General features: G+C 48.7%; 1 protein-coding gene across 6 annotated transcripts in view; it reads right to left on the reverse strand.

Annotated features, from left to right (window-relative positions):
- taok3a (TAO kinase 3a) overlaps positions 1–20092 on the reverse strand; it is a 55019-nt gene that overhangs the window by 1133 nt on the left and 33794 nt on the right. For 4 of the 6 annotated variants that reach the window (XM_061768850.1, XM_061768851.1, XM_061768849.1 and 1 more), the window contains 9 exons: positions 16533–16700; positions 14878–15063; positions 14003–14107; positions 9357–9593; positions 8245–8373; positions 7255–7458; positions 5961–6200; positions 5071–5283; positions 1909–2091 (listed from right to left, as the gene is read on the reverse strand). In XM_061768850.1, coding sequence (XP_061624834.1) covers positions 1909–2091; positions 5071–5283; positions 5961–6200; positions 7255–7458; positions 8245–8373; positions 9357–9593; positions 14003–14107; positions 14878–15063; positions 16533–16700 — 1665 coding nt within the window. The remainder of the gene's footprint in view (positions 1–1908; positions 2092–5070; positions 5284–5960; positions 6201–7254; positions 7459–8244; positions 8374–9356; positions 9594–14002; positions 14108–14877; positions 15064–16532; positions 16701–20092) is intronic. The other 2 variants (XM_061768852.1, XM_061768853.1) reach the window with 2 other exon arrangements.

The following is a 20092-nucleotide window of genomic DNA, read 5'->3' on the forward strand; positions in this document are numbered from 1 at the left end:
CGCGAATGTGGGAGACAAAACACAACTATCATGTGACACAGGTGTGTGTGTGACCAATCACACCTTGACGCAAAACCACACACACCAACGACAACAAAGAAAGGCATCCAGTATTGCGGAGGAAGTCGAGGACAAGAAAAGGGGATCGCTCCAAGTATGACGTCATGGCGTAGGACCTGCAAGGCGGCGCGAGTCCAGCGGAGGGCGACACGCACCGCAGCTGGGTTGCCTACCTGATGACGTCACCGGAGACCAGCGCTTCACACATACTCTCGTTCAAAAAACAACCAAATCAAGCCATTCGTGCACAAATACAAATCGCACGTAAAGCCGAAATAAACAAACACACACGTGCTGGAGCAACAGTGGGATGCATTTCAAGCCGTGGGAAAAACAAGCTCTTGTTTGGTTGGTTGGTTGAAGCGAGGTGAAATTTGGCAGGCAGACGCGCGCAAAATTCATCCTGAGCATTCCTTTTCTCGAGCGCTTCTGGAACTAATCGCAGGGTACGTGCAAACAAACACATTCACATCAACCGAGCACGCGGGAAGAAAGCCACGCAGGCACGGGGAGAACATGCGCGCAAAGGCGGGGCCGGGATTTGAACCCCGGTCCCCACAACTGTGAGCCAGACGTGCTGACCGCGCCCGTCTCCAAATTATTTCCACAAGTAATAGCGGCGATTTAGGCATATTTTTGAATGTGTGTGCGTTTATCACCACACATTCAATTGAATTGTTGAAGATGCGTTTGTGGATCAGCGGGCACGCGCATTTGTTTTGGAGACTAACGTAAGAAGAAGAAGTCACGCAGGTTTCCAGTCGAGGGCGACGATTGGCCCGCTAGGCGGCAGTGTTGATGGCCGTCGCCGTCGATGGGAATCAACGGTTAAGCGCGATTTCCCCAAAATATTGGAAAAGAATTGCGATTTTTGAAATCGCTCACCTTTCGGGCAACTTTGCCCTTTCGAACTCATTTACGTAAATCGTATCGATCCGGCGGGCTCGACCTGATTTTTCCGACCGTCGCTTCCCTCCAAATGACTCGCAGTCGAGTGATGGCCGGAGACGGCCTTCCCGCGCCTGTCAATCACAACTTCAAGCCTCAAAAACAACGACCGTCGACAATTCGCACGCAGAATTGAATATTTACAAATGATAAGTCATCATGAACGCACACACAACATTGCAAAACAGGTGTCAATGGTTGCTATATTGATGGAAATGATTTGGAGACAAATCCACAAAGTCTCAAGAAGCGTGGTGGAAAACACACGGGAAGTCGGCCATGTCGGGCTCCTTCGACGCGTGGGCGCGTGCGCACCTAGCCGCTAGGTGGCGCTCCAGCACCTGCCCTTGCTGCAGCCCCCTTCCCCCCCCCCCTCATGCATCAATATTTCCAAACAAATCATTTGCCTCTGCCATGAATTTTACACAAAGTGTTTGGGAGAATTGCACATTTGCTCGCCGCCGCCGCCGCCTCTGCCCAAAAACCTCTCCATTGAACAGGGGTGTGTCGACTTTTTGGGGTTGTTATTTTATTGATCCTTTATTGGAGCGGGTTGGTCTCATTGAGCTTAAAAAAAGACTTTTTCAAGAGAGACCTGGCCAAGGCAGGCGGCAGCAAAAAGCACAAAGCAGTTCGACAGACAGACAAGGAAAGGAAGGCGCGGTGCAAATGAACAAGTGGAAACATTTTGGATCGAAACCATCGATGAGTCATACCTATGAATCCGTTGTTTCAAATAGCTCAATTGACGACTTTTTTTGGGTGTTTTTGTAACTTTTTGTTTTCAAACAGGAGTGTGACTTTTTTTTTTGGTCAAATAGGGGTGTGTTGACTTCTTCTATCCACTGGAGCGTGTGTTCGGAAGATTTTCATTTGAAAGAAATGGTTTTGGTGGCGCACCTTGCGCTGGAGGTGCGCGCGTCTGAGCGCGACCTTCTGCCGGAGCTTTTGCAGCTCGCGCTGGTGCTGCGCGTCCGTCTGCATCTTGATTTTGCTCTGGTAGGCGTTGAGCAGCTCCAGCTCCTGCCGCAGCTGCTCCAGCAGCGCCTGGCACGCCGACTCCTGCGACGAGTCCAGACGCAGCTGGGCAAATAAAACAACAACAACGACAAAAGTCGGCATGTCGTTGGTGGCGCTCACTCGGGTTACGGCAACACAATCCATCGCGTGAGGGGAAACCGGAAGAAACTTTCAAAGTCGCCAAAGTGAAAACGGCGGCAAAATGTCGTCTTCATGTCATGGAAAACATTTGTAAAGCCAAGAACAATTGGAAAGTTATGAAAATAAAACGGTCTTTTAACACGGGAAAGTCATGTTTGTGATTTTTGTCCTACGGTGGGTACGGAAAGTATTCAGACCCCCTTCAATGTTTCACTCTTTGTTATATTGCAGCCATTTGCGAAAATCGCTGAAGTTCATATTTTTTCCCCCTCATGAATGTACACACAGCAGCGCCCCATATTGACAGAAAAAAACAGACTTTTTGCAGATTGATTCAAAAAGAAAAAGTGAAATATGACACAGCCAGAAGTATTCAGACCCTTTCCTCAGTATTTAGTCATAGCCCCCTTTTGAGCTAATCCAGCCGTGAGTCTTTTTGGGAATGAGGGAATGAAGTTTTTCCCACCTGGATTTGGGGATCCTCTGCCATTCCTCCTTGCAGATCCTCTCCGGTTCCGTCAGGTCGGATGGTGAACGTTGGTGGGCGGCCATTTTCAGGTCTCTCCAGAGATGCTCAGTTGGGTTGAAGTCAGGGCTCTGGCTGGACCATTCAAGAACAGTCACGGAGTTGTTCTGAAGCCACTCCTTTGTTATTTTAGCTGTGTGCTTCGGGTCATTGTCTTGTTGGAAGGTGAACCTTCGGCCCAGTCGGAGGTCCTGAGCACTCTGGAGAAGGTTTTGGTCCCGGATATCCCCGTACTTGGCCGCATACATCTTTTCACTCGATTGCAACCGGGGGTCCTGTCCGTGCAACTGAACCCCCCCCCCCACAGCGTGCTTCACTCTTGGGACCGTATTGGACAGGTGATGAGCAGCGCCTGCCTGCTTTTCTCCTCACATACCGCTTAGAATTAAGGCCAAAAAGTTCTATCTTGGTCTCACCAGACCAGAGAATCTTATTTCTCTCCATCTTGGAGCCCTTCAGGTGTTGTTTTTTTAGCAAACTCCATGCGGGCTTCCATGTGTCTTGCACTGAGGAGAGGCGAAGTGATGGTTGACTTTCTAGAACTTTCTCCCATCTCCCGACCGCATCTCTGAAGCTCAGCAACAGTGATCTTTGGGTTCTTCTTGACCTCCCTCACCAAGGCTCTTCTCCCCCGATTGCTCAGTTTGGCCGGCCGGCCGGCCGGCCAGAATTGGGAAAGGGTTCCGGTCGCCCCAAACGTCTTCCATTTCAGGATTATGGAGGCCACTGTGCTCTTCGGAACCTGAAGTGCAGCGGAAAGTTTTTTTGTAACCCTGACCAGATCTGTGCCTTGCCACAATTCGGTCTCTGAGCTCTTCAGGCACTTCCTTTGACCTCCTGATTCTCATTTGCTCTGACATGCACTGTGAGCTGCGAGGTCTTCTCAAGACAGGGGTGTGGCTTTCCTAATCCAGTCCAATCAGTATCATCAAACACAGCTGGGCTCCGATGAAGGTGTCGAACCCTCTCAAGGACGATCAAGAAGAAAGGGACAGCAGCCGACTTCCATATGAGTGTCACAGCAAAGGGTCGGAATACTTCTGGCGCTGTGTCATATTTCACTTTGTCTTTTTCAATCAATCTGCCAAAATGTCCTCAATTGCGTCAATATGGGGCGCTGCTGTGTGTACATGAATGAGGGGAAAAAAATATGAACTTCAACGATTTTCGCAAATGGCTGCGATATAACAAAGAGTGAAACATTGAAGGGCGTCTGAAAACTTTCCGTATTTTAACAGGTAAAATATTTGTAAAGATAAAAAGCTGGGATTTTGTTTCGCTCCAAAAATATTATAATATCCTTTTCTACAGGCAAAAAGGAAACTTTTTTTTTTCTAGACTTGATTTAAAAAAAAATAAATCAATAAAATAAAATAATAATTTTATAGGGGAAATGGTCAAGATTATAAAAACAAAATTGCAATTACGGGGAAAAGTTATGATCGAAGGTATTCTTTGAGAAAATTTTAAGTATTCATTCTTATGAAATTGTATTCAAGTTAATAAATGTATAATGCTAATTTCAAAGTTTAAAATGTATTTGTGTTTTTTTGTCATGAAAACCAAATAAACAAAACATGTACAAGTGAAATATTTGGAAAGTAAGAAAGCCGGGATTTATTCTTTTTCTCCAGGCGGAAGGCATCCATTGGAAGGAGCTTTTTGAACAACTGTGACAAATGGCCAGAAAAAGTCTTTTGAACGCGACATTGGAATTATGGAGACAAATCATTTTCTCATTAAAGAAGTTTGTTCTTGTGAGAAAATTCTATTTGTCACTCATGCAACTATATTAATGTTATAAAAAAAATGTAAATGTGTGAAAATAAACTAGTAATTTAACTGGTAAAACAAGTCATTTTGTGTGTCATGAAACTAAAATGTCATTTCATGGAGAAAAAAAAAATAGTTACGTGACGAAAATACAAATTGTACGGGGACAACTAAACTATTTTTAAGATAGAAATTGGGACATTTGTACTCAAAATATTGGAAACTAGAACATTTAATGGGGGTGGCATTTGAATGCAAAATCAAAATCAAATTGTAATATCATGAGGAATTTTTTTTTTTTTTTTTACTTTGCAACAAAAATATTGATATCCTGAAAATAAACGTTTTACGGAGGAAATCTCATTACAAAAATAAGAAATGGCTCGATATATTTTATGGGCATAAGAAGTCCTATTTTTAAAGTGGTTATTGTGGAACAGATATGAAGAATAATGTCGAAATAATCCAAACAGGTCATAGGTGCTAATAATCGCGAGGGGGCAAAAGCGGGCGGGCTTTTTATAGCGGCCGGGCGACGTGCGGTCACGCTGTAAATGGGAAGATTGCAATTCGACGAGAAGGCGGCGCGCGGGCGTACTGACCGCCTGCTCGGCCATCATGCGGTTGATGCTCTGCTCGTAGCGCTCGGCCAGGACGGCCAGCTTGCGCGTGTGCTCGTCCTTCAGCGCCTTGAGCGCGCCCTTGTGCTCGCCCTTGGGCGTCACCTCCAGCTGGTGGTGGCGCAGCGCCTTGTGCTGCTTGCTCTGCACCTTGCACGTGTCCTGGAACTGCTTCTTGATCTGCAGCTCCAGCGCCTGCGCGACAACCAAACAGTGCGGCGTCACTACAACAGCTGCACGGGAAGTCCGCAAAACACACGTAAGACCGGTCGGGCCAACGCCCCAGAGCTGGTCCACCGCTCCACGGCCGGGACCGGAACCGCACTGCTCCTCCTCCTCCTCTCCGGCACCCCTGAACAGACCTTGCCAGGGAGGCTGAGGAGTGGGATCCCCCTGTAGTCGGAACACACCCTCGGGGACCGCCAATCCGATGTTGCAGAGGCGTGTCAGCGGGGACAGCCCCACGACGTCCAGAGCCTTTAGGAATTCAGGGTGCATCTCATCTCATCCACCCGGAAGCTTCATAAGCACCTGGGTGACCTCGACCCCAGAGATAGAAGAACCCCAGACTCTGCTTCCTCACGGGAAGCCGTGTCGGCGGAATCGAGGAGAACCCAACGGCTCAGCGGCGCACCGCCGCCCCGCCCGAGAATTTCCCCGTTCTCCGTGGCCTCGCCCCGCAGAAGTCCAGAACAGAACGGCGCTCGGGTTCGCCGTTCCTCCCGAGGCCTCGCCGTCGTCGCCGCCCACGTGAGCGTCGAAGCCCCCCGGCCGACTCAGTTGAGCCGCTTCAGAATGACCGTACGATGCCGATTTCCTCGAGCCCGTTTCACGTTATACGTTGGCATTAAACTAGCCAATGAAGCGCGCACCTTGATGTTCTTGGGCTGCTGGCGGAGCTGCAGCACGTGCTTGCGGCGCAGCTCCCTCTGGCGCCGGGCGTTGTACTCCATCTGGTTGTCCAGTTCCGTCTGGTGCTGCAGGCGGATCAGGTCCACGCGCAGCTTCTGGAGGCTGCGCAGCTGCCGGCCCTCCAGCTCCCGCGTGGACTCGTCGTGGCGGATCAGCGCGGCGTGCTCCGCCTCCTTGTGGCTCTTCTTCTTGTTCAGCTCCTGAAACGCGTCAACCCCGTCGCACACGTCTTCATTTTCACGACAGCGTGAAAAAAGGCATAACGATTGCAAGAATATCACTGTCGTTTCGGGAAAAAATATTTTAACTGGGAAATTTTAGAACATTTTTTTTTTAAAGAGTTGAGATTTTCTTTTAAGTAATATTATCAGTACATTTATTTACAGTATTAAATCCCATTTTTATGAGAAATAAATGAGATTTGTACCAGAAATATGGACAAAAATTAATTGGTCATTTCATGCACAATCACATTGTTTATGACGAAAATGTTTGCAAAGCTCTGAAAATACAACAAGTCATTTTATGACCAAAAATAAAAAATCAAAACAATCTGGAAAAGGTGAAAAGCCACTTCAGTTTGATTTCAAAATTTATGAAAAGGGTCATAGGGAACAAAACTAAAATATTAGATCCTGAGACAAATAACCATACTATGAAATATTAAAATCGTTTTGAATTAATGAACAAAATAAAATATAGTAATTTATGAAAAAGTTAGTTTTCTGAGAAAAAAAACAAGAAAAATGTACCAGAAATAGCATTTTTACTTGAAAATAGTAAAAATAGAAATTCAAATTTGTTTAAAAAAAATTAAGAACATAAAATGGCTCATTTTTTATGACTGACAAAAATACCCTGAAACGAATAATATTGCTAGGAAATAAAAATGTTAGCCAAGTTATTTTCCAAATAATAAATGAAATATAGGAAATTACATTTCAAATTACAAAACAAAATGCATCATGTGTGTATATATATATATATATATATATATAGGATCAAAATAAAATGGTCTTTTTGAAATAGAAAACCTGTAATTACACAACAAATAAAAGAAAACGGAAATGACAGAAATGTCATGACGAGCAATTTTGATCACTGTTTCATTCGAAAAGACTATTTTGATTATTAGCGCTTAGTTTTCTTCCCGTTGTTCCGTTCAAGTTGCGCAAACCAAACGCTAGTTGTGTTGTCTTTTCTGCCGCTAAATGTGCGCGCTGCCATTTTCGGTTTTCATTTTGGCCGGCGTACCTCTCGCGCGTGCTCCTGCTCCAGGCGGTGCCTGGCGACCAGGGCGCCGCGCTTGAAGGCGCGGGCGTGGCGCTCCAGGCGAAGGCGCTGGCGGGCCAGCAGGTCGGCCTCCTCCTCGGCCTGCGAGTGCTGCATGTTCTCCTTGTGCTTGGACAGGCGCTCCTGCTTCTCCTTCTTGGGCGTGCTGCGGTCCTCGCTCATCTCCTGGCGGCGACAACGACGGCTCACCCTCTCGCGAAAACAACGCTCACCGAAAGCAACAGCTTTCCATTTCCTTCTTTCCATTTCAACTTTCGGGCTGCAACTAAGTATTATTTGGACAACGGATTCATCTGCCAGTTCTTCTTCCAGATGATGGATGAATCGGATCCCCCCCCCCAAAAAACATTTCCTTCCCTTTATTCAAAAACAGGATCTTCTTTCTAAACGACGGACAGCTCAGAAAATACACAAAGAGCAATCCAGCGCCTGGTTTGCTTCCGTTTTTGGAAATTTCAACCGACGTCGTCAAACCAAAGGCCCATCTCGTCGGGACGTACGGCTGCCGGACGCTGAGGAACGAGCGTCAAGCTTTCTCGTTCGGGTTCCTGTTGTCGTCCATTTTATGCCCGGACGGTCACGAAGCTCACCCAGCGCTCGACAAACATCACGGAAAACATCAAAGACCATTGAGAGGAAACGCAATGAGTACTTTCAAAGGTCTGCGACGCCTTTTTTTTCTACAGTCGCCAATGAACATCAAAAACCATTCGGTCTTCAGCTAAACGTCATCAAACAGCAGCAGCATCTCTTCAACGAAATGAACGCCCGCGCTTTTGTCGACATCGGAGACGGCCGACAGTCTTCGCGGAACGACAATTTAGTCATCTGCAAATCCAACGCATTAAGTTTTCGAAAGAATTCAAAACGTGCGCGTTTGGAAACCTCCAAGACAAGTTGAAAGTCTTGACGAAAGCAGCGTTCGCTAGCCGACCGCTCGCGCGAGCTCACCTCTTTGATCTTCTCCTTGCAGAGTTTGTACTGCTTCTTCTGCGTGTCCAGGAATGTGCCGAGCTCCTTTTTCTGCTGCGCCAACATCTGCTGCTGGAACTTCTTCTCGTCCGCCAGTGTCGCCTTCGCCTGCGCGCACACGCCCGCGCGTTAGCACGTTAGCACATTAGCACATAAGCAGACAATCCGACGTGTCTGATGACCGAGCTGCTGATGTTGCGTTCGGGGCAGACGTGACTTTATCCATCCATCCATCCATCCATCCATTTTCCCTAGCGCTTCTCCTCACGCGGGTCGCGGGCGTGCTCGGCCGACTTCGGGCGAGAGGCGGGGTACGCCCTGGACCGGTCGCCAGCCAATCGCAGGGCACATAGAAACAAACAACCATTGGCACTCACATTCGCACCTACGGACAATTTAGAGTCTTCAATCAAGCTAGCGCGCATGTTTTTGGGATGTGGGAGGAAAGCGGCGTGCCCGGAGAAAAGCCACGCAGGCACGGGGAGAACGCGCAAACTCCACACCGGCCGGGCCGGATTTGAACCCGCAACCTCGCAACTGTGAGGCAGACGTGCTAACCGCTCGTCCGACCGTGCCGCCAACAATCCTTTTCCTAGTTACTTGTCAGAATGTCTCGGTGAAGCAGCTTATGGCGCGAGGTTATTCCCAGACGCTTTGGTTATTTTTCCTAACGCTACCTCCTTGTCCACATGTGCGGCGGGTTGTTTTTCCTGACTATACCTCCTCGTCTGTGTGTGTGTGTGTGTGTGGTGTTTCTTTTTCCTAACTATACCTCTTTGGGTGCGCTGGATTTGTTTTCCCCCCACTCTACCTCCTTGTCTGCATGGCTGGCGTTTATTTTTCCTGACTATACCTCTTTGAATGTGCGACATTTGTTTTTCCCTCACTATACCTCCGTCTCTGTGCATGCCGTTTTTTCCTCACTGTACTTCTTTGAGTGCATTTGTTTGTCCTAACTCTAGCCCCGTTTATTTTCCCGAGTATACCTCCATGTCGGTGTGCGCTGCATGTCTTTTCCCGAGTATTCCTCCTCTTCTGCATGTGTTTTTCCGAGTACGACCCCTCGTCGGCGTGCATTTCCCTGCGTATACCTCCTTGTCGGCGTGCGCGGCGTGCCTCTTGGCCAGCTTCTCCAGCTCGATGAAGGCGTTGTTGGCCTGGGTCTCGACCTCCTTGTGCAGTTTGAGGCGATGCTCGTCCATCTCGGCCTTGAGTTTGTTCTCCAGGGCGATCAGCTGCTTCTGGTGTTGCCTCCGCATGCGCTTGTAGCCCGACATCTGCTCGCGGAGCTCGCTATCCTGCTCGTGCTCGTGGATCTGCTTGGTCACCTGAGGGAGAGCCGCGCGCGCACGCACGCAGTCCAAAACACGAACGTTATTTGGGATGCCGACAAACAAAAAAAAAGGTTCAAAACAGCTTTTGTAAACATCCAAAGACAATGTTGATTCAAAAACAAACCTAACTTAGTCTTCAGTGAAAGCCAAAGATGTTCAAAGATCCCAAATGAATTGATCTTCACAAAGAACCCATTTTGGGAACATCCCAGACAATTTTGAGCCGTCGCTGAATTGTGTGAAAGTGTTGCAGCATCCGCACGTTATTCTGCACCCCCCAAAAATCTTTGTACTACTTTGAACTGACTGTCACAATATCAGTGAAAGTGGGTCTTTTCTCTTAATGTCTGCGTAGATCGACAAGGGCAACGGGGGTGCGGAACAATCCCGAGACGCTCCAGAGATTTGAGCTCCAGTCCCGTTACAACAGGCAAACGGCGTCGTTATCCAGAGAACAAGATCTTCTTTCACGTGGTTCCCATTCCCGCGTCAAACTGCTCCGCTCGTTCAGAACATCTTGCGAAATATTCAATTCGCCCTTTTTTTTTTCTTGTGGATGACGCCGCATTTCCGTTGCAAAGGAATACGAACATTTTCCGCCGTGACCTCATCCTTCCACAAATCATTCCGATGCCAAAATTCTTGGCAAAAGAATTTTTTACATTGCAAAATGTTCCAAGTGCACACATTTGTGGCATTTTTCGACCAACACAAATCACTCCCACCTGCAAATGTTGATGGCATTCCGCAAACGCCCGCATTTGCACTCGAAAATTCCCCAATGGAGAAACATTTGCCTTCCACCTTTCCCCACCGATCCAAACGCTTTATCACATTCCCCAAATTTCCAAATGTTCACAGTCCAATTCTCAAATGGAGAGTTGACATATTTACCTCTTCCTTTCCTTCCGTGTTTCTTGACTGATTCAAACTATTTTCCACATTTTCCTCCTCAGTTTACCAAATTGACTTCCCCCTCGCACATTTCTCGCTGCAGCGAGCATTCCGACTTCAAACCTCAATGGCCGTAACGCTTTCTGGCCTTTTCACAACAAAACTCTATTCACCAACCCGACCTCCCGCTCCCGACTTCAAACTTTGTACGTTTCAATTCGCTTGATTCCGCAGCATTTCAGTCCTTCATCAGGCCGAACGGCGCGCTGACCTGAAGACACGACGGGCGGCCGGCATCCGGGCGCCGCTCGCCGCGCAGCTTCTCGTAAGTCCCGCCCGAACGCCTCAGGCTCAACATGGCGGCGAGCCCAGCCCGGCCGAGCGCGGCGGCGGCGGCGGCGGCGTCGTCGTCGTCGTCTGGCCCCGTGCGCGCCCGCCTCGGGGGTCCGACGAACCCGAGACCGACCCCCGACAAAGACCGCCCCCCTGCGGTTCGCGCCCAGGGCACGCGCCGGGGGAGCACAGAGCGGCCCTTTGAGCGGCGCCAACGCTAAGCGGCGGGCAGCAGGTGGGTCACATGAATACCTCATTGACGGGACCTTGGCGCGCGCTAGTGAGAGAAATAGCAACCAGCCGCGTTAACCCTCTCCTTTAGCTCGCTTCCATTTTCAGCCTTTTTAGCTCTCGGTGCAAATAATCCTGATTTTTAATAATCCACGAATGTGTCACTTGGAAAAACAAAACAACAACTTTTATCTTTTGCGTTTAAGAGCTCTTCAATGAAGCAACTTGGATGTGCCCAAGTGGACAAAGGCTCGGCAGAGCGGCTCCATGTTTTCAATCAACAAGAACAAGCTGGAGGAAGAAAAAAAGTGCGACTGGCAAAATACATCAGTTGCATTTTGGAGGTTGTCCATTGCGCCGTTTGGAAACAAACCGGAAGTTGGCAGATGAACAAAAACAAAAGCGATTGTATATTTGATTCCTCATGGTGAGAACAGATGTTAGTTAAACACGTGATGCAGTACAAGTAGACAAATGCCAAACATGACACAAAAGGTCGCCAGCAAGATGAACGGGGGAGCCAAATGGAACGCGGCCTGACGGGTTGACGTTACGCAACATGCGCGACTTTGTCTGTTTCGGAAGTCAATTATTTTCTTGCTTTTGCCATTGATCGATTGACATTAAAGACCTCTCTCACCGAGGCTCTTCTCCCCCGATTGCTCAGTTTGCTCTAGGAAGGGTTCCGGTCGCCCCAAACGTCTTCCATTTCAGGATTATGGAGGCCACTGTGCTCTTCGGAAGCTGAAGTGCAGCGGAAATGTTTTTGTAACCTTGACCAGATCTGTGCCTTGCCACAATTCGGTCTCTGAGCTCTTCAGGCACTTCCTTTGACCTCCTGATTCTCATTTGCTCTGACATGCACTGTGAGCTGCGAGGTCTTCTCAAGACAGGGGTGTGGCTTTCCTAATCCAGTCCAATCAGTATCATCAAACACAGCTGGGCTCCGATGAAGGTGTCGAACCCTCTCAAGGACGATCAAGAAGAAATGGACAGCAGCCGACTTCCATATGAGTGTCACAGCAAAGGGTCGGAATACTTCTGGCTGTGTCATATTTCACTTTGTCTTTTTCAATCAATCTGCCAAAATGTCCTCAATTGCGTCAATATGGGGCGCTGCTGTGTGTACATGCATGAGGGGGAAAAAATATGAACTTCAACGATTTTCGCAAATGGCTGCGATATAACAAAGAGTGAAACATTGAAGGGCGTCTGAAAACTTTCCGTACCGACCGTATAGCTTGTGGTGTTTGCCGTTTGAATTTGAATTGAAGACACTGAATTTTTTGGATGGTAAAAAAAAAAATAAACTGCTCAAAGAAGTGAGGCAAACATAACCAACTTCTTTTTTGGGAATATAAAATGAATATTCATTGGAAAAAACAATGACAACCAAAGTCAATCAATCAGTGGATTCCCTCCTCATTCTGGAGCATCTCAACTCAATAAAGTTGTTTTCCTCCATGAGTGGAGCTTTGGCTTGACCTCTAATAACCTCCCGCCTCCTTCGTCCTTCTGGTCCTCACAACAGCAGCTTGTCCGAGCGGCGCCGCAACAAACGGCAACATTCACTCATGCCCGTCTCCCCGATGGGCGCATCGGCGCCGCTTTGATGTAGCGGACGACGCAGTTGACTAAAACCCACCCGAAAAATCGCCACGCGGTCATTCTGGAGTCGGCAACGATGATCGACTCTCGACGCGATGACTGCTCGGAATCGATGGTCATTGCCGGCTTCCGAATGGCTACAAAGGGACGTTTATGATCGCAGCTCCGGTCGGTCCCTAAAATGTCCCTTTGTGGCGCTTCGGGAGTCGGGAATGAGGGAGCGATTCCCAACGCGAGGACTCGGTCTTCATTCCCGACTCCTGAATCACGAGAAAAGGATTTTTATTTATACTAGACCTCGATAGTTCCCTTCATCGGTCTAATGGCCAATGATGATTATCGTTTGTGCATCCTTTTCCCTGTGTAGCCGCCCGGCCACATGTAAGCAGAGCTTACACCGTCTCTTTGACGACCTGCCTGCGGGCGCGGGAAAAGGAGGATGATGTCATCCGGCGCCACTCCAGTGGGCGCGCGCGCGCACACACACACACACACGACAGCGTGTCTCATATGAACCAACGTCTGTGTGTGTGTGTGTGTCTGTTTTACACATTTGTCAAGGACACTGTGAACACGCACACACAAAAGCTCTCACTCGCGAGCACAGACAAACGCACACATTCTCCCTCCCTCCCGCCCACAAAGCAGCGGTTGACGAGGGTTGAAAAAAACCCACGTGAAAGCGCGACGACTTACTACTACGGCCTGTTTCTATGACAACAGACGAGCGAGAGACACTCACAAAGAGAACAGACAGAGCGAGCGAGAGAAAGACACAAGACGTGAAAGGGAAACGCCGAACGCCACGCAGCCCGTTTCGGCGGCAAACTCCACCTGCTGCCGCCACATATTTTAGTCAATTAAGTCCGCTAGCACAATGTGGCGATACGGCTAATGTCGACACGTCCGACCGACATCTCACGCAGCCCGTTGAGGTGGAAAAGTCGACCTGCCCGCTGCCACGTATTTGACACTTCCAGCATTTCAAGGAAATATTAGCCCGGTAGCTGTCGGGAAAGCAGCAACACGCGGGGATACGGCTAACGCGCTAACGTTGCGACATCCGCCGAACGGCTCGCTTAGGCAGAAAAATCCACCTGCTGCTGCCGCCGACATTCAAGAAAAATCGGAAAAGAAAGAAAGAAAGTAGCCAAATGCGGGGAAAGAGAGTGAGTATGATCACGTTGAGGCACACGCAGCATCTGGCGCAGCCCGTTTAGGCAGCAAACGCAAGCTGCCACAGTTTCAAGTCTTTGACAAAGTTGCGTGACGATTCGTCGTGCATTACTCTGCTGCTTCTGGATGAGGTGATGCGAGTAAACGGAGAAACAACTCACCAAGGACGCAGACTTGATGGTGGCAAAGCAGGTCTGGTTCTTGTAGTTCCGGGCCTGGCTGCTCTTGCGTTGAATGCCGGCGTCGTCCCAGTTGTACTGCCGCTCCTGACGCACGACAAACACGCGCATTTGACGCCTTCGTTTCTTGCCGATAAATCTACACGGATGACAGTCGGCGAAGTCAACAACGCGCGGGGATGCGGCCGAGCGACATACGCGGCCCGTTTAGCCGGACGACTCGCTACACGCCCTACATCGCTGCGTGACAAATCGAACCTGGTAGCGATGGGTCAAGCGACGACACGCGGGGATACGGCTAACGAGCTCACTTTGTGACTTCCGACGAGCGCTCCACGCAGCCCGTTTAGGCGGCAAACTCGACCCGCTGCCACAATGGTTACGAACACCGCAAGCAGCCCGTCGGGGCGGCAAATCGCACCTGTTGGAAACTGCGTTTAGGCAGCAAACTACCTGCTGCCACATCTTTTTTTGGGCGCAAAAGCCAGCATTGTTTCACGATAAATTTGACCTGGTAAGACTCCAGAAAAATGTGTTGAAAAAAGTCAACATGCTGACTTTGTGCCGTCCACTAACCACCCCACGCATCCCATTTAGGCGGCTGATGCTCCATCTTTTAGGCCTACTTTTGTTCAAGACAAATCTAAGCCGGCTGCAGTCTGTAACGTACCGTGGAAAATACAGCTAACGAGCTCACTTTGGGACAAGCACCTTACGCGGCCCGTTTAGGCAGATGACATCTTTTACGACTCTGTTTCTTCAAGACAAATCTCGAACGTAGCGCCATGTGGGGATTCAGCTAACACGCTAACTTCGTGACGCAGCCCGTTTCGGCGTCAAACTTTGAGCGGCGCTACCTTGTGGGTGTGCGCGGACGAGTCCGGGGTGCCGCCGTAGTCCCGCGGCTGCGCGGCGGTCGCGTCGTCCGGAACCTCCTGCAGGCTGTTGACGCTGCTGCCGCGGCTGCCCGTGCTGAGCGAGGCGCTGGGCACGGAGCGGTCGCTGCCCAGGCTGTTCATCTTGCAGCTGGCCGCCTCGCTGTCCTGCCAGCGAGTCCACGTGCGCAAAGTCAGATATGCTCATGCCCGTCCGTGCGACGCTACGTTATTATCTCAAGATTGCCTGAGTGTCTTCATTCCTGAAGACAAAAAAAAATATCAGCCCCCGACACCTGTTGTACCAATGGGTAGGAAATTTGTCTCTCGGACGTGTCTCTCAGGACAGGACGCACGGAAAAGTCTCAAGGACGCGTGCCCGGAAATGAACGGGAAGTCGGCCATTTTGGTTTGGGGCAGCCATTTCCGGTGAATTCCCGAGCTCAGACTTTGACAAACTCCTACCGGGAAATGTAGTCAGATGAGCCCTGATGGGAAGCCGGTACGTTAGACGCACATTTTCACTTCACGCATGCGCCGGTATCCCATTGGCACGCTAGGAGGACCTTCTGCAAAAATGTTTCTGAAATGCATTTTCTTTTCAAATTTGGAGGCTTTCCATGGAACGCAATCTATTTTATTTGTAAACGACATATGGAAGATTTCGTACATTTGTTAATGTGAAAAGTTGCATTTTTCTGAATAAAATCATAAAGAATAACAAGAGTCAAAGTTCTTAATTGTCTGTACTTGTCTGCTCTTCTGCACTTCGGGAAGTGACATCAGAGCTGGCAGACCCCCAAAACTGCCAAAAGAGACGACGAAGAAAAAAGTCGTCAAGCTCCGCCCCAAAAAGCGGAGGGGGACGGGGAGGCCGGGTCCGATGACTTCAAAAATGCTGTTTTTAGGTTTCGTTATCGTGTTTTTTTGTTGTTGTTTCCCCCCGTGCCGTTTTGTTGGGCGGCCCTTGAAAGTGAAAGTTAGTTTTTGCTTCCCTCCTGATGAAGCCTCTAATAGTCGGCGTCGTCTACTTTGCCCGTTTCCCCGAATATGTATCTCTCGTGTGAAAACCAGAAGTCGAGTTGAATGACGTGGTAGCAATTGTGTTGGGAAGGCCGTTGAATCGTTCGTGTTGAATCGTTTAACTACCGAATGCGGTGGTTTATGTGCCCCGGGTTCATGACTGTGTACATGCTAGATGCGTGGTGTTGACGCTTTCTGATTTGAATCTTAGGACATCTATCCGCAAGTACAATTCGTCAATTATTCGCGGGAGAGTTGGGGTCCCGATGCCCAGCTCATAGCGGTTTAGGCAGCAAAGCAACTGCTGGCTCACTCTACCATAACGTCAACGCTACTTTCCATTAGCCCGCCTATGGCATTTCACATTATGTGTTCGCTTTAAGCTAGCCGACTTGCAGTCTGGTTGAACATTGGCGGGGTTTAAATATACAATGTTGAATTCACTTTTGTCTTATGTGTCAGTTTGAAAGAAAACTTCAAGTGGGAGCGACATAATGAAGGAAGCCCGCTTTGCCTCCCATTTGGAAAACTCAGATTTGGCGGGCGCGTCCGGCACACAGGCCCCGCGCTAAACGGGTTTTGAGCGGGTCACGTCTCGGCGGCTCCGGTCCCACCTCCTCCTCCTCCTGGCTCTCCCCCATTGGTCCGTTGTGCTTCTCCTGGTAGAGGATCTTCTTCATCTTGCGGTACTGCAGGTTGTCCAGTTCGCGCACGGCGTCCTTGGTCCTCTGGATCAGGTCCAGGAGGATCCTGGGCGACCGCTCCCGTCGCACAAAGTCGTGCTGGGGAACCAAAACAAAAACCAAGCAGTGTTTAGTCGCGCTCGCTCATACGGGAAGAGTCACTAGAGGGCGCCTGTAGGTTGCGCTCAAAATGGCCTCGTCCTCGTTTGTGTCTTACACACTGCAAAATGATCAAACATTTGTCTTTTATTGCATAAACTACTGAAAATGTTCAAATATTGTCATTTGAAGCATTTATTTGCATATATGGAAATACATAGGCAGGGTTTTTTGGGGGAGGTTTTGAGTCTCTATTTTTGCTCGAAAGTACAATGTACAGTCTTATGTCTACCTTGGGTGCAAATCAAAAAAAAAAAGATATACTTAAAGAAAATGGAAAAACATTGAGGGATTATTTTGGGGTATCATAAAACAAAACTAAATCAAAATCATATTTAAGGAACCATTTGGGGATTTTCTTTTTTGGGAAAATCAATACAGTAAATATTAGAAGTAATCAAATAAAGACCCATTGATGATTTCTTAAAAAAAACATCTATTTAGTATTTTGGATATATAGATCCAATTGATTTGGGTCGATAGGGCACAAAAAACAAAAAAGGAAACCACTCATGGATTCTTAAAGTCGTATTTATTTAATATTTAGAACAGAGTAGCGTAAGATGAAGTAGTCAAGTTGATTTGTTTCGCCGTTAAGAAGAGAAGAGTTGCAAAGGGCTTCACACTTGACACTTGGGCTTGTCGCCACAGCGCCTCATCCTTTTCCATGGAAGCCAACCTCCTGCATGGAAGTCTCCTCTCCGACACCAACGGCCCTCATGTCTTTTCTTCACTTCCTGAGCACACTCGCCATTGCTCTGGACGGTTGACCCCAAGTATTTCAAGTCCTCCACCCTCGCTATCTCCTCTCCCTGTCGCCTCACTCTCCCCCCACCACCCCTCTCATTCATGCACGTATATTCTGTCTTACTTCGGCTAATCTTCATTCCTCTTCTTCTTCTTCAGTGCATGCCTCCATCTTTCTAACTGTTCCTCCAGCTGCTCCCTGCTTTCACTGCAGATCACAATGTCATCTGCGAACATCACGGTCCACGGGGATTCCAGTCTAACCTCATCTGTCAGCCTATCCATCACCACTGCAAACAGGAAGGGGCTCAGGGCTGATCCCTGATGCACTCCCGCCTCCACCTTAAATTCTTCCGTCACACCGACAGCACACCTCAGCGCTGTTCTGCTGCCCTCGTACATGTCCTGTATTCTTCGAACATACTTCTCTGCCACTCCAGACCTCCGCATGCAGTAGCACAGTTCCTCTCTGGGTACTCTGTCGTAGGCTTTCTCTAGATCCACAAAGACACAATGTAGCTCCCTTCTGACCTTCTCTGTACTTCTCCATCGACATCCTCAAGGCACAAAATGCATCTGTGGTCCTCTTTCTAGGCATGAAACCAGACTGTTGCTCGCAAATACTCACTTCTGTCCCGAGTCCAGCCTCCACTCGTCTTTCCCATAACTTCATTGTGTGGCTCATCCACTTTATTCCTCTATAGTTGCCACAGCTCTGCACATCACCCTTGTTCTTAAAAATGGACACCAGCACACCTTTCCTCCATTCCTCAGGCATCCTCTCACCCGCTAGAATTCTGTTGAACAAGCGGGTCAAAACCTCCACAGCCACCTCTCCTAGATGCTCGCGTACCTCCACAGGAATGTCATCAGGACCAACTGCCTTTCCATTTTTCATCCTCTTTAATGTCTTTCTAACTTCCCCCTTACTGATCATTGCCACTTCCTGGTCCACCACACTTGCCTCTTCTACTCTTCATTCTCTCTCATTTTCCTCAATCATCAACTCACCCTAACCTGCTGCACATCCTTCCCATCTCTATCGCTCTGTCTGGCCAGCCTGTAGAGATCCTTTTCTCCTTCTTTAGTGTCCAACCTGGCATGCATGCCATCATATGCCTCTTGTTTGAACTTTGCCACCTCTACCTTTGCCCTACGTCGCATCTCAATGTATTCCTTTCGCCTCTCAGTGTCCCACTTCTTCTTAGCTAACCTTTTTCCTTGTATGATTTCCTGTACTGTGAGGTTCCAGCACCAAGTCTCCTCCTCTCCTTTCCTGCCAGAAGATACACCAAGTACTCTCCTGCCTGCCTCTCTGATCACCTTGGCTGCAGTGGTCCAGTCTTCTGGAAGCTCCTCCTGTCCACCGAGACCCTGTCTCACCTCTTCCCGAAAAGCTGCAGTCGTCCTGTCTCAGCTTCCGCCACATGGTTCTCTTCTCTGCCTTTGTCTTCCTAATCTTCCTCCCCACCACCAGAGTCATTTTACACACCAGCATCCTATGCTGTCTAGCCACACTCTCCCCTACCACTACCTTACAGTCGGTAACCTCCTTCAGATGACATCGTCTGCACAAGATGTAATCCACCTGCGTGCTTCTACCGCCGCTCTTGTAGGTCACCCTATGTTCCTGCCTCTTCTGGAAAAAAGTGTTCACTACAGCCATTTGCAAAGTCTACCGCCTCCAAGTTCCTTTCCTGGATGCCGTACTTACCCATCACTTCTTCATCATTTCCTTCACCAACATGTCCATTACAATCTGCACCAATCACGACTCTCTTTCTGTCTGGGATGCTCAGAACGACTTGGTCTAGCTCCTTCCACAATTTCTCTTTCACCTCTCGGTCGCATCCTACCTGTGGGGCGTAGCCGCTAATCACATTACACATAACACCCTCAATTTCAAGTTTTCAGCCTCATCACTCGATCTGATACTCTTTTCACCTCCAAGACATTCTTACCCAACTCTTCTTTTAAAATAACCCCGACTCCATTTCTCTTCCCATCTCCACCATGGTCAAATCATTTGAACCCTACCCCTAAACTTCTCGCCTTACTGCCTTTCCACCCGGTCTCCTGGACACACAAAATATCAACCTTTCTCCTAATCATCATGTCAAGCAACTCCCGAGATTTTCCTGTCACAGTCCCAACATTCAAAGTCCCCACATTCAGTTCTAGGCTCTGTGCTTTTCTCTTCTCTTTCTGCCAAAGAACCCGCTTTCCACCTCTTCTTCTTCTTCGACTTCGACCCACAGTAGCTGAATTTCGGACGTCGTTCACCCGGGCCACGACCGATCCGGTATGGAATTCTTGAGATGAACGCTCATATTTGTTTGGCCGGATGCCCTTCCTGACGCATTTATCCGGGCTTGGGACCGGCCTACGGTTTGCACTGGCTTGTGCCCCCCATACGGCTGCATTGAGCAGAGTCATAAAATGAGATCCAATATTGCGGGGGCGCCTTTCTTATTTTGGATGTCTGGACTCGAGAATGCCATTAAATTTTTTTAAAGGGGGGGGGGGGGGGGGGAAGAAAAAAAAAAGAATGCCATTTCATTTTGGAACGCTCTGGAATTGGATGC

This window comes from Phyllopteryx taeniolatus, chromosome 3 (genome assembly GCF_024500385.1).
Source record: "Phyllopteryx taeniolatus isolate TA_2022b chromosome 3, UOR_Ptae_1.2, whole genome shotgun sequence".
NCBI classification, from domain to species: Eukaryota; Metazoa; Chordata; class Actinopteri; order Syngnathiformes; family Syngnathidae; genus Phyllopteryx; species Phyllopteryx taeniolatus.